Source organism: Lottia gigantea (assembly GCF_000327385.1).
Source record: "Lottia gigantea unplaced genomic scaffold LOTGIsca_23, whole genome shotgun sequence".
Lineage (NCBI taxonomy): Eukaryota > Metazoa > Mollusca > Gastropoda > Lottiidae > Lottia > Lottia gigantea.
Window position 1 is genome coordinate 1,008,409 of NW_008708645.1, and position 13,032 is coordinate 1,021,440.

At 32.1% G+C, this 13,032-nt stretch overlaps 3 protein-coding genes across 3 annotated transcripts in view; 1 reads left to right on the top strand and 2 right to left on the bottom strand.

The window, feature by feature from the left end:
- Positions 1 to 704: 704 nt before the first annotated feature.
- Positions 705 to 1,373, bottom strand: LOTGIDRAFT_160048 (hypothetical protein; the record flags this gene model as incomplete). Its single annotated transcript, XM_009054934.1, has 1 exon — positions 705 to 1,373. One exon carries the CDS (start codon positions 1,371 to 1,373, stop codon positions 705 to 707), a length of 669 nt encoding a protein of 222 aa, XP_009053182.1.
- A 6,199-nt stretch (positions 1,374 to 7,572) lies between these two features.
- LOTGIDRAFT_160049 (hypothetical protein) lies at positions 7,573 to 8,106 on the top strand (the record flags this gene model as incomplete). Its single annotated transcript, XM_009054935.1, has 2 exons — positions 7,573 to 7,952; positions 8,043 to 8,106. 2 exons carry the CDS (start codon positions 7,573 to 7,575, stop codon positions 8,104 to 8,106), a joined length of 444 nt encoding a protein of 147 aa, XP_009053183.1.
- Positions 8,107 to 10,104: 1,998 nt separating this feature from the next.
- The window catches only part of LOTGIDRAFT_160050 (hypothetical protein), a gene marked incomplete at both ends in the record, with an annotated part of 8,497 nt that continues 5,569 nt past the window's right edge, over positions 10,105 to 13,032 (bottom strand). The window contains 2 exons of the mRNA XM_009054936.1: positions 10,105 to 10,258; positions 12,174 to 12,217. Of these exons, the coding sequence (XP_009053184.1) occupies positions 10,105 to 10,258; positions 12,174 to 12,217 (198 nt within the window). The remainder of the gene's footprint in view (positions 10,259 to 12,173; positions 12,218 to 13,032) is intronic.

The following is a 13,032-nucleotide window of genomic DNA, read 5'->3' on the forward strand; positions in this document are numbered from 1 at the left end:
ACTCTCTTTCTTGTTGACTTTTATGAACATCGATCGAGGTGTATTTTCCATCGTAAACAAAATACAGTTTTACGTATTCAAAGTCTGTTGTTCGTAAAAACTCGTGACTGCTCGATTCTATTGGTCCGGGTACGTATATCCTTATCATTTTCTACTTCCATTTTAAAGGTGTCTACATATTTACATTTTTCGTTTCAATTTCCTGATCACTTTTATCAATCAAACGTATATTCTCTTCCAAATTACCATCATTGAATAATGAAATATGTTTGACGGCCTTACCGGTTTGTTTGAAGACTACTTTGTTGACTTTAACCTTCATGGGAAACTCTATTTGAATCAGACAATTACCTCGAAGAGTAAACGCTTGCGTTTCGCCGATATCGAATACGTTTTTAGGTTCTCCGTATGCGAGAGAACCCACTTTTATTTCTGCTTTGAATCCGTATTTGTTTGATTTATAAATTTGGTCTTTTCTATTGAAGACAGTGTTTCTTTCGAATGGTAGATTGAAATAATACGATTTGTCCGTGACAATAGCTTCTAATTTGGTCAACTTTCTCTCTTGTCTCAAAAAATCGTCATGAATTCTAGATACCAAAAGATTGACCTGTTCTTTAATATAATTTTTCATATCATCTCGAAATTTATTTTGAAGAAAGTTTTTAATCACACCCACTTCTTTTTCTAATTCGTCCGTGATTTTAGTATCCAAAGCAGTCAATCAGTTTCAACGTATCTTTGTCTATGGGAAGTGTGTTAATTATATCTTGAACATCTGATTTTTGCTTCGCGATCTTTTCATTCAAATTGGATATCGAATTTTGTAACTCGGTTTTGTCCGCGGTCTTGTCTAGTTCTGCTAGCAATTCGCCAAGTTTTCTTTCCAAAGCTGTTAGTTTTCGTTTCAATCTATCCTCGTTTACATTTGGGTTGTCTATTAAACGTTGGACGTCTATTTTTACCTTCGTAATTTTATCGTCTAATTTAGATATTAAATTTTGCAACTGACTTGTTTTATCCACTTGAATAAGACGTTTCAAACTCGTTAACTCTTGTTGTAGTTTGGGTTCGTCCACAAGATTTTTAATATTTCGTCTGATGTATCTTTTCACATCATTTATTCTATTTTCAACATTGTCCTTATCTATTTGAATTGCGTTTATTTGATCCAGTAAATATTTCTTGTTCACGGCATCGTTATCGTTTCCTGGAAACTTTAAATTAGTTATTTTGAAATTGTTCATATCCCCTTGCAAGGTGTCTCCGATTTGATCCACGAAAAAAGGTTTCGCTTTGTTTATAAACGCCGTAGAACTAATGGGATTTTTAGATTCTAGAGGTAAAGACCCTAATCCAAACTTGTTTGCCATTTTTATTGAGTTAAATCTATTATAATTTCTTCAAACTTTTCTCTCTAACTCAACCGATATAAAACCCAAAGCGACAGTTGTCCACACAGCTTTTGTCCTGGCATTTGAATTTGAAACGTAGAACATTTGATTGGTTTGCTAGTCAATTTTGTATCTCTTCTGTCGGTTCTAGACCGAAAGAATCAAAGAAATAAAAGTTATTCGAAGAATCTTTGTGTAGAGCAGAGTGATGAACTCCTTTTTGATCCGAAGTATGAATGTTTGTGATGGCGTAAAATTTACCTTTTTTGTATTTCAGTTCATCAATTTCATCTCGCATGCAATAATAAAACGGCGAGACGTTCAACTCCTTGGCCCATTTCACAAGTTGAAAGTTTGTGGTCGTGTCTTTATCGAGAAATGCATTCATTTTTGAGGTGTTTTTCGAAGTAGGCGGTAAGTATTGCTGAAGACCCAATTGACGAAATATATATGTAGTTTGTGTTTGAAAAAACTTGTATAACATTCTGATAAAACACATTCAATAATATTTTGAAGATAAATTTACATTTAAATTTAAAAATCTTAATTTAAGAGAGCGAAAATGCCTGTCGACATCTAAATTTCTTAACCTTTCATCTAAATCTTCATTTTCGAGATTCATTTTTAAAAGTCAGTTTTTTGAAGTTCATTATGATAAAACCTTCCTATGATTTGTTTTTTGTCTTGATCGATCAATTCATACGTGGGAGGTGATGTGCTGTTTACTTTATCAACGATGAATATCTCGTTAGTCCAATAGCCGACGTAACAATGATTTATATTTAAAAATACGAACTCGATCTCCAACTTTGAATTTGGGTTTAATATTCAAATTGATAATCTCGTTTTCCAAGTTGTTTCGAGTGTTGACGGACTTTATGATATTCGGGTTATTAGAGGCTTGCGTTGGCGTCACACCTATAGACGAATGTATTTTGTTATTGTATTCGTCGACAACAACTGGTAATATTTTAAGCCATTTTTGAGATTTCAATTCCGTGAATTTCTTGAATAATTTGCTTTTAAGAGTCCTGTTGAATCTTTCTATCACTACAGCCTTACCTTCGTTATGCGTGCTGTAAATTTCAAACCCCAGAGATTTCACATTTCTGTTGTAGACTTCGCTTCCTTTATCAACCCACAACTTTAGGGGTCGTCTGTCGGATTGTTTCATTATGGTTTCGAATGCTTGTTTGACAGTCAGACCCGATTTGTTTTTCAAGGGAAAGACCCAAGCGTATCTCGTGTATATGTCGATCACCGTCAAACAATACTTGTACCCTCTCTCGACTGGCATGTTGATTAAATCGGCTGACCAAATTTCATCTTTATCAAAAACTTTGACTTTGAGGTAATGTTTGTTTTTTCGAAATTCTTTGTGAATCACGTCTGCTATGCCCATACCCAATTTCAATTTTGCCTTCAAGAGTTTTATGATAAGAGCCCTCTGTAATTTCTCTTTGAAAGTGGGATTGGGAATATTTTCAAGTTCGTCTATCATTTGTTTGTCTGCTTGGTGTCTGAATGTTATGTCTTTGTTTCTGTACAGTATGTCGTGTTTGAGCGCTGCTGCGTCAACTCTATTAACGGGTTCTTCCCCTGGTTTGGGATTATCATTTTCGTCTAAACGCAGATCTAACCTAGGCCTGGACCTGTATAATTGTGCCCTGGGAGATGTTTTTCTCCGGGATATTTTGTCCATGGGAATCCAGGAAGAGAACCCAATGACTTTTGAATGTCTCCCGCACCGAAATACGTTTTAGGGCTTTGTGCAATTATCATTGACATTTTTATCCAATATTTTTAATACCATTGCCCTTTTTGTTTTCTAATCTTTTATTTCGCATTTCTCTTATATGTTCCTGAGGAAATGAGGGATTTGTTGTTTGAGACAAAATTGGCCACTTTGGGGATGAGAGATGTTAGCGCAGAGAAGAAACCGTCTCCTTCGAATTTTTTTTGTTCGTGTTTTAAAAGACATAAAAGACATTTTTAATGCGGTTATTTTATACTGTATTATTTTTAGTGATTCTTGTCTGTGGTTTGGGTAATTTATAATACAGTTTGGGGTGGGAGTGTGTTATAATACATTTTAACAGTTTGGGGAGTCTGTTATAATACATTTTTAACAGTTTCGGGAGTCTGTTATAATACATTTTAACAGTTGTGTCTTTTCGGATATGACGCATTGAAAAAGCTGCGCATGCGCAGAAGGGAAATGCGTCATATCCGAAAAGACATATACTACTTTTATTATCCGATTTGAACAATTTTGGTGTCAAATGATAGAATTAAAGTTTATCTAAAACTTGTGTAGGACAGAATTTTGATTTTCGGTTTTGCCTTTTTTGTACGACCGGATATTTTTTTTCAAAGTTTGAAGGCGTATATCTCATGACCTTGACCTTTGGTGACCTTCGTATTTACAATGATGATAATTTGTGACCTTGTCTATCTGATGACCTTTTGACCTTTGGGGTCAGACAACTATTTTCGATTTTATAGGGGTTTAAAAATGGTCCTTTTTGAACCTCTGCAATGCTGTATCTCGTAGCCTAATAGTGATATTAGCAATAATTCTTTCGATTTCACAATGCTGAGATTCTGGGCTTTCCAGTGATATACAACATGTCTATGTAAAATTCTATTCGTTTAACATTGCGGTACCAACTTTAATTTGGTTAATGAGATGTCAGTATAGATAAAATTCCTGAGTTTGACATGTCCGTTAAAATACCATTCTCCCCAATTTCTATCAGAAAGTTCGTCAACTCCAGGCACTTTTAGATATTTGCATTTAGAGATGCAGAAAAGTAATGTAATTAGAATAGACCAACTTCGTATGTACCTGAATGTCGTAACACGCCCTGCATCAGTACTGTTATTGAATTCTTGACAGAGCTCACAAACGAAACTATACATGGTATGGATATTTTTTAACTATGTCGTTTCTATACTCCGCGGTCATTAGATTTTAAATATAAAATGGCACAATTTTGAAAGACAGGATTTGCGTAGAGGTGTGCCACTATGACTGACTACGGAAAGTACTGGTATGCTTAGTATGATCGATTTTCATAGGATTTTCTGCATTGTTTTGTATAACCTTAACGTCATACTATGACACTTTAAATCATGCAAATTTGCCATATTTTCTTATTTCTTATCTGATTTTCATCAAACTTGGTATGTATGTGTATATCCCAATTCTAAATTTGATGGAAATATTAAATTTTTGTGCGCATGCGCATTACCAACTTACTTATTTCTTATCCAAATGTTATCAAACTTTGTATGTAGTTGTATAATCAAATTCTGAATTTGAAGCAAATATTGATTCTTGAAATTCATCAAGCTGGGTATGTAAGTTTATGATCAAATTTTTTAAGATGATGGAAATTTTGAATTTTATTTAAGATGCCAAATCTTAAGATAAAAGTCAACAAATGAGTTGTAAAAACTGGGATTAAGAAATTGGGTTTTAGAGTATCCATTAACACCTTTTGGGCACAATAAAAGATATTGTATCACTGTAATAGCAATCACATTTTATAATAGCAAAATAAGACATTAAAACATTATTCGATGGTCTGAAAGACAAATATCAACATAACCGGCATATAGAATAATTCTGAATTAATATCACATCGAAAATAAATAGTTCTGAAAAGTACAAGACTAAGATGTGAAATAATTTTGTGTATCAGTGTTTTAAAAAAGACAGACTGGGTGTGTGTATGATATTATCTTTTAAAACAATGATTTATTTAACTACAGATGAAAGTTTGTTCAATTTTGGTCGTGTAAGAACAGTAGATTTAAATTTGACTCCACTAATAGGAACTGCTACTTAGAAGCGTTATTTTGGCGTTGAATAGTCAGAATATGTGATAGTTAAATGTGTTATCCATTAGAAAACGTGCAAATAATTCTTTTGTTTTAATAGAAATATGTGAATATACATTAACTTCATTACTATCTCTACTATCAACGGTCATTCAGTGGAAGTAATTGTTAGCTTGTCATCTGTCGACTACCCAGTTTCAGTCAACCATGGCATCTTGTTCTGTTGAAGCTTTTAGTATTATTAATCGCCAGTCACTAACTTTTAAAACACGTGTGAGGATTAGTGTCGCGTGCAAATTTTGTATAGTGTATCCTTATAGATACTGTTTACAGCACATTATGTGTATGGAAGTCAGAGAGGAAAGTTATACTGGGTTCCAATTGGTTTGGAACGTGTAAGGTCAAGCCGTATTTTATGTATATTGTATTTCACAAAATTTATCACAAATAGTAAACTATAAGTAAGTAAATGCATGTTTTATGGCTTCGCTATTTCTTGATCCTTGTTGAAAATGGGGCGCAAAAGCAAATTTAAATTGTCTATTTTAAATAATCTTAAAAAAACTAGAACCAACAAAAAGAAGATAATATTAAAGTCACTAAACATGAATCGAAATTGAATAGTGAATCATGGACACGTGATTTAGGTTTAAAACAAAAGCATGATAATACAATTGATAAAGAACTTATGCGCGTGAATGAAAGACAGGAAGAAAAGAAATATCAATGTGCAATTCAAAATAAAGATAATCTCTCAAACGAAGAAATCTGTAATGAAAGAAGAATTTTCATCAGGGTAATGCAGAAAGATATCTTTTTAATTCTGGCAAACAATGTACAGCAATGTCTCTAATCAGTATTGTTTATTCTAAAATAATAGATATAAATATATGGACTAGTTCTACAATGGACAGGATATTAGATTTAGCCATCTCCAGAGTTTACCTGACATAAAACACGATTATATTATGATCAATGAACTTCTTACAACCATTGAAATTGAAGATAAATGTTTTGAATTAGCTATAAGTAATGATCCTAAAACAGGATTGATATTGAATTCCGAACCAAATTTTGGTTGTTCATTACATGATGCACTTATCAATACTTTAAATTTTTTGTTACTTTCAAAAGTAATACCTTTTCCAGTATAAAAGGACATGGCAACTTTTATGCTTTCGACAGTCACAGCAGGGATATGTATGTGTACGGAATCTGGCACAAGCATATTGTTAAAATTTAAGGATTTAACTGATTTGCACTTCCACCTTTTTCAGCTTAGTGAATCCTTGATGTGCAATGAGAATGGGGTCTTTGAAATAACTGGTATAAATGTTGTTTATATCAAACATGAGAAAAATAAGTAAGTAGCTTCAACCTCCATTCAAAAAATTTCTAAACTCGATATACTAATGAATGAAACGATCAATGATAATAATAATGATGTTCAAATAACCCAGATGGAAAATAATACATTTATATTCAACCCTATTGACTAGAAAGAGGCAATTATGTAATATGATAAATTTACAAGTCGATGGAAATGAATTAGAAAAAAATAAGAGAGAACATATAAAATTTGTATCAATAAAAGGGGATGGTAATTGCCTTTTCCGTTCATTATCATATTGCTTAACATCAAAAGAAGATTTTCATAGATTTTTACGATTAGCCGTTGTTAACCATATAAAATCAAATAGTCGAGTGTTTAAAGGTTTACTACAAGAACAATATCATTCAATTGACGATTACATTAAACATTCAAGACTGCAATTATTGGGAACTTGGGGTACTGAATTTGAAATTTTAGCCGCAGCTAACTTTCTACAAACCGATATTTACACGTATTCAAATAAAAAGTGGTTACAGTTTCCTGTATGGCGGAAAAATAAATTTTAAGAAGCAGTCGGAATATATTTAAATCATAAAAACTCTAACCATTATGAAATAGTTAAAAATGTTAAAAGGACTGAATTAGAAATTAATAATGATCTTGGATCTGTAAGAAATTCTTTAAAAACACCTGAAAAAATACAGGAAATCAAGAAAGAAACGTGGTCATAAATGGTCACCAACTAAGAGGATTAGATCTACTAGGCAAGAAGAAAGAAATCGACAAACAGTTTTCGAGAATTACTGGCAATCTATAAACCAAACAAAAATTTCCAAAACTGAAAGTAAAAGTAGGGAACAAAAAATCTATAATAAAAAGAAACAGAAATTATCATATGATAAATATTATAAACCCAAATTGCAAGGTAAATATGAAACTTTATTAAAACCATTAATGAAGAAAAAATACAAAAGAAAATTACAATTAGCATTATAAAAAATGGATAGAACACAGTTAGAATCTAAATTGAAAAACAAATATGAGGCTATATTTAAATCTATTTTAAAAGAAAAATATTTGACAACATTGGGACCTGCATTAGCATTGAAATATGAATTACAATTAAAACCGAAAATGAAATCGAAATACGAATTAGAATTAAAACCGAAAATGAAATCGAAATATGAATTAGAATTAAAACCGAAAATGAAATTGAAATATGAATTAGAATTAAAACCGAAAATGAAATTGAAATATGAATTAGAATTAAAACCGAAAATGGAATTGAAATATGAATTAGAATTAAAGACTAAACTAGCAGAAAAATATGGATCTAAACTGAAGATGAAACTAGTGCAAAAATACAAACTTGAGTTAAGGTATAAAATACTATAAAAATTGATATTAAAATACCAAACAGATAAAAGATATAGATGGAAGCAAAAACAGAAAAGTATTTCTAAATTCAGGAGAAATATTGGTAACAAAGCTAAACTTAATAAGAAGCAAAAAGAAATCAGTTTAAGAAAATGACTAATATCACTGATGTTATAGCAAAATTAAAAAAAGACACCGCTATCGGTCCAATCTATGTTTGTTGCGTTTGTCATCGATTATCATTCAAAAATCAAGTAAAGGAATGCAACGAAGAAATCTATGAGACCAAAAGCAAGCATGTGGAAACAGTAGCGAAAAAGTGTATTAACAAATCTCATTATCACGTATGTAGCGATGACTGCACAGAGGAATGTGCTTTTCCTAATAATTATAAATGTTTGTGGATATGCTTTTCATGTCACAGAAAAATTTCAAAAGGCAAAATTCCTGCCGAATCTACTGTAAATAACATGGTTCCATTCCACAAGAGTTAAATTGTCTTAATTCTATTGAAAAACATTTAATATCGAAAAACATTGTATTTTTAAAATTAGTAAATGTAACACCACAAAATGATAAGAAAATAATAGGTGAAGCTGTCTGTGTTACAAGTAATTTAACAGAAATGACAAATGTATTACCTAGATGCCAAAGTGAGGATGAATTAATACGCGTAAAAGAGGAAGCTTTCAAATAAATCTTATTATCAATACCAAACTGTCACAAAGAATAATATTTAGAATGCCTTAAATTATTTGAAAATTCATAATCAATATTATCAAGATGTTGTTTTGAATCAGAATTGGATAAGTGAACAAGATATTGATCAAAGTATATCAAACGACACGATAACGGAAATAAACCAGATAAAGATGACAAATGTGACACTGATAATAGCGACTTGGATGAAATTGATGAAAACATAGGTAGATACACGTGTGAAACATTAGGTAGCTCTTGTTTGCAACCAGTCGACGTTTCGACAAGCAAATTAAATAATTCTGACAAAATATTCTCCATCTCCCCTGGTGAAAATAACAGACCTATCAGAGTCTTAATGGACAAAAGTAACGAAGCGTGTACTTTCCCATACCTATTCCCTGACGGTAAAAATACATTTTCGGAGATACGAAATGTACGGATAACTTTAGGCAAATATCTTAAAAATAGACTAATGTCAGTGGATACACGCTTTGCATCATGCTCAGAATATTTATTTTATGCGCAGTATATATATGAACTGCAGCAAATATTATCAGGGACAGCTATAGCCTTAAGGCAGGGTAGGATTGGTGGAAATATGATTACAGCTAATATGTTAACGCAAGACGAGCCATTACTGGTTTGAAATGTTTCATTAGTAAATGTATAATATTTTAGTATATTCGTTTCGTATTATGTTAGTAATATTAACATTAATTCTCCCAGAGGCAGAAACAGGAAGTTCTCCCCAATTTTTCTCATCAGCCATTTTAGTTTCTGATTTTGTAAGAGAAAGTCTTCTTTCTGTATCCTCTCCGAGAATTAGACATATTTAACGCCGAGTGATCTACTCTTCAGGTACAATTATGTTTTAAGATTCATTTCTTTGTATTTCAAGAGCACTTTTAAGAGCTGACGATTTGCATTGTTCAATCAACGCGTGTTATCAAAAATGATATGTAAGCGATAACGCATGGTAAATATCGCAGAGGCATATAGTAAAATAAGACTCAATTATTAGTTTTGTGCTAAAATAGTATGTTTATTGCTTGTAAATGGCCTTTCCCCATAAATGTTATACATGCTGTCCTAAATATTTCTGGTGAGTGCAAATAAGAGTTTACTGTGCACAGGAGTTTTTCGAGAATGTTCAAACAAGGGAAGTTAACTACAATTTTCAAGTGGTTATCTCCCATATATGTTTAATATATTTTCTTTACATCCCTTTATGTACAAACCCTTATTATTGTAAATTTATTGTAAAAATTGTAACAACAACTGTAACTACTTAACTTGAGAATAAATCTGTTAAATAGATGCCTATTCCTTGATTAGGAGTTCTTGTTAGAAGAATTTCCGGTCGACACTCGTTGATTGGGATCCGGTCCAAAATTTCTGAAGAGAGTAGGAATAGATTTTAGTTCAGCTTTGGTCCCTGGTCATCAGAGTTAATCAACGGAGAAATATGTCTGGTTCTGGAGATAACAGAGATAACAGCTGATATACATGTAAGAGAGTATCTACACCGCCACCAAACCGATCGCCATCATGGTCAGCTTCAGCCTTAGAAGAGAATCCCCTAAATGAAGATAATTCAACTCCAGCTCTACAATTAACATTGTTACTGTTACTGACCAGTGAACTTCTCTGTCTATAATGAACTTAGTATTGAATTTTTCATCTCATTTCACAAATATTCAAAATAAAATTTTCAAGTGTACCTATAGATGTATATCTCTTGTCTTAGAATTTCCTTGGTTTCAAAGAAACATAAGGTTCATTTAAGAAGAAACACAATTATTTTTTTCCCCAAATATTTCCTACAAGACATTTCGGACTGAAAACTGCTCTTTGTAAACCATATTTCTGAATAATCATTTTTAAATGTTTGGCAGTTTCCACATGCAATATAAGACTCTCGATCATATTTTTAAATTATTTTATTAATTTATTTATTTACAGTTCAAAAATGATTTCACAGTGCCACGATGGGGCATCCTGTATGAGTGGTGATCGTGGTGGAGTCCAACGGTTAATACAGAACACTCTTCAGTCTGAAATACACATCCTGTATGAGTGGTGATCGTGGTGGAGTCCAACGGTTAATACAGAACACTCTTCAGTCTGAAATACCCTATGTGCATTGTAAAAACCATAAGTTACATTTGGTAGTAATTGACTTGGTCTCCAGTAATCCCAAACTTTCTGAGTTTTTTGACCAATTGAGGTTACTAAACAAGTAGGTCATGCTCTAAAACGTGCTTTAGACACAAGGTGGTCAGGACATTATGACGTTATAATTGCAGTTGTTGAAAACTATGACGCTCTTTTAAGCGCATTGCAACAGGTCAGTGATAATGATTCCCTACAGGTAAAATTTGATGTTGATACGGTAGCGACAGCAACTTGTCTAGTGAAGGTCGTAACTGGTGAATGAATAGTTATGTGGTGGTAGAAAAAGCAAATGGATCCATACGAGTCTGTTTAGATCCAAAATACCTTAATCAGACAATTAAGAGACATCATTATCAGTTACCCACAGCAGATATTTTCTAAGATGCCAGGTGCTAAATTCTTCAGCAAGTTAGATGCTTCCAGGGGATTCTGGCAGGGTAAGCTAGACAAGGAGAGTACTTACTAATTAATTAATTTTTTTTTTTTTTTTTTCGTTTCGTCCACACCTTCCTGAGCTTAGACTGTAGTAGTTGCAGCAACGTTTCAAATTTCATAGACCTTCTATATAGGCGACGATGTGCATAAATGTAAATTAGAACATTTTTGCAAAACCGGAAGTGCCACAGTTCAACATGTGCAAAAAGTCGAAAATCGGCTCTAGAAGGCGCATTTTTGCATCGATTTTCTTTGGGTTTTCATTTTTACGATCTACCTGTAATTTCTGACCTGATAGCACTTAAAAAATTACGAAATTCGAAAATTCGTCGCTCTCTTTTTTCGATCAAATATTTCGATTTTTTTGGAACTTTTTTGCTTTTGCATCGATTGATCTGAAATTTTAAATGCAAAGAGACTTTATTAATGTTATTAATATGATACATTCAAATTTTGTACTTCATTTCCTATTTTAATACAATCAAGCGATAATTTCGGTCTTTCTTTATATGAAGCTCTGTGTGAATGTTTAGCAATCTTTGAAGCATGCTTAAAAACAATACATTTGCTATAATAAAGCAAGATGATTTTGTATTTGATTCTCATGCAAGGGACAATCACGGAATAGTAAATGAATTTGGAACTAGTATATTGATTGAATATTGTGATATAATGGATGTTTATATGCATTGTTTACATCTTAGCCAATCTTTGATGTGTAGTGATCAAGAACAATATGAAATAACAGGAATTAATGTTCATAACTTAATAAAATTGGGAAATAATACAAATAAGATTCAGCCGGGAATTCTTGAAATTAACTCTGATGATGTAAACTCTAATTTAATTAGAGATGAAGATATTAGTATAACGAATCTAACTAAAACTGCTTTTGTATTTGAACCACTTACCCACAGTAAAAGAGTGCAGCTTTGTAAACTGTTCCAATTATCGGCTACAGAAACAAATTCATATCCGCAAATGGAGAAATGTACTTTAACGAATCCAACTCAATTTGTATCTATCAAAGGAGACGGTAATTGTTTCTTCAAAAGTATATCATAATCTTTAACCGGTAGTGAAGAATTTCATGGCAAAATAAGAATAGCTATTGTAGAATACATGAGATCAAACAATGTAAGCTTCCTACCACGAAGATATGCTTCTGTTTCTGATTATATCATAAAATCAAAAATGAGGAAACTCGGTACATGGAGCACTGAAATGGAAATATTTGCAGCTGCTGATTTCTTGCAAACGGACATATATACATTTTTTGGTGAGAAATGGCTAAAGATACCTGTTTTGCACTCAACTATTAAATATACACCAGAAGCTATCTATCTAAACCACAAAGACGGTAATCATTATGAAGTTGTTAAAAATGTGTAATAATAATGTTGGGAATTATAATCTGATAGCTATTGACAAAAACAAACAATACAATCATGAAAACCTAACACAAAAGGTCAGAAAAAGAAAACGTAGAGGTCATAATTGGTCACGTAGAAAAAGTGAAGTTCAATATGAACACAAAAAAAATCAGAAAAAATGCAGGAAATAATAAATATTATGGAGGCAGAAGAATGAAACAAATTAATTATCTAAAAAAAAGAAGAAAACAATTATATAGGCTAAATAAGACAGATAAGAAGCTTCAAGAGAAATATCAAATTAGACATAAGTATGAACTGAAACAAAAATACATATCGTATTTAAAATTTAGACTACGTCAGAAGTATAAGCGTGAATTACAGGCAAAACTTAAAC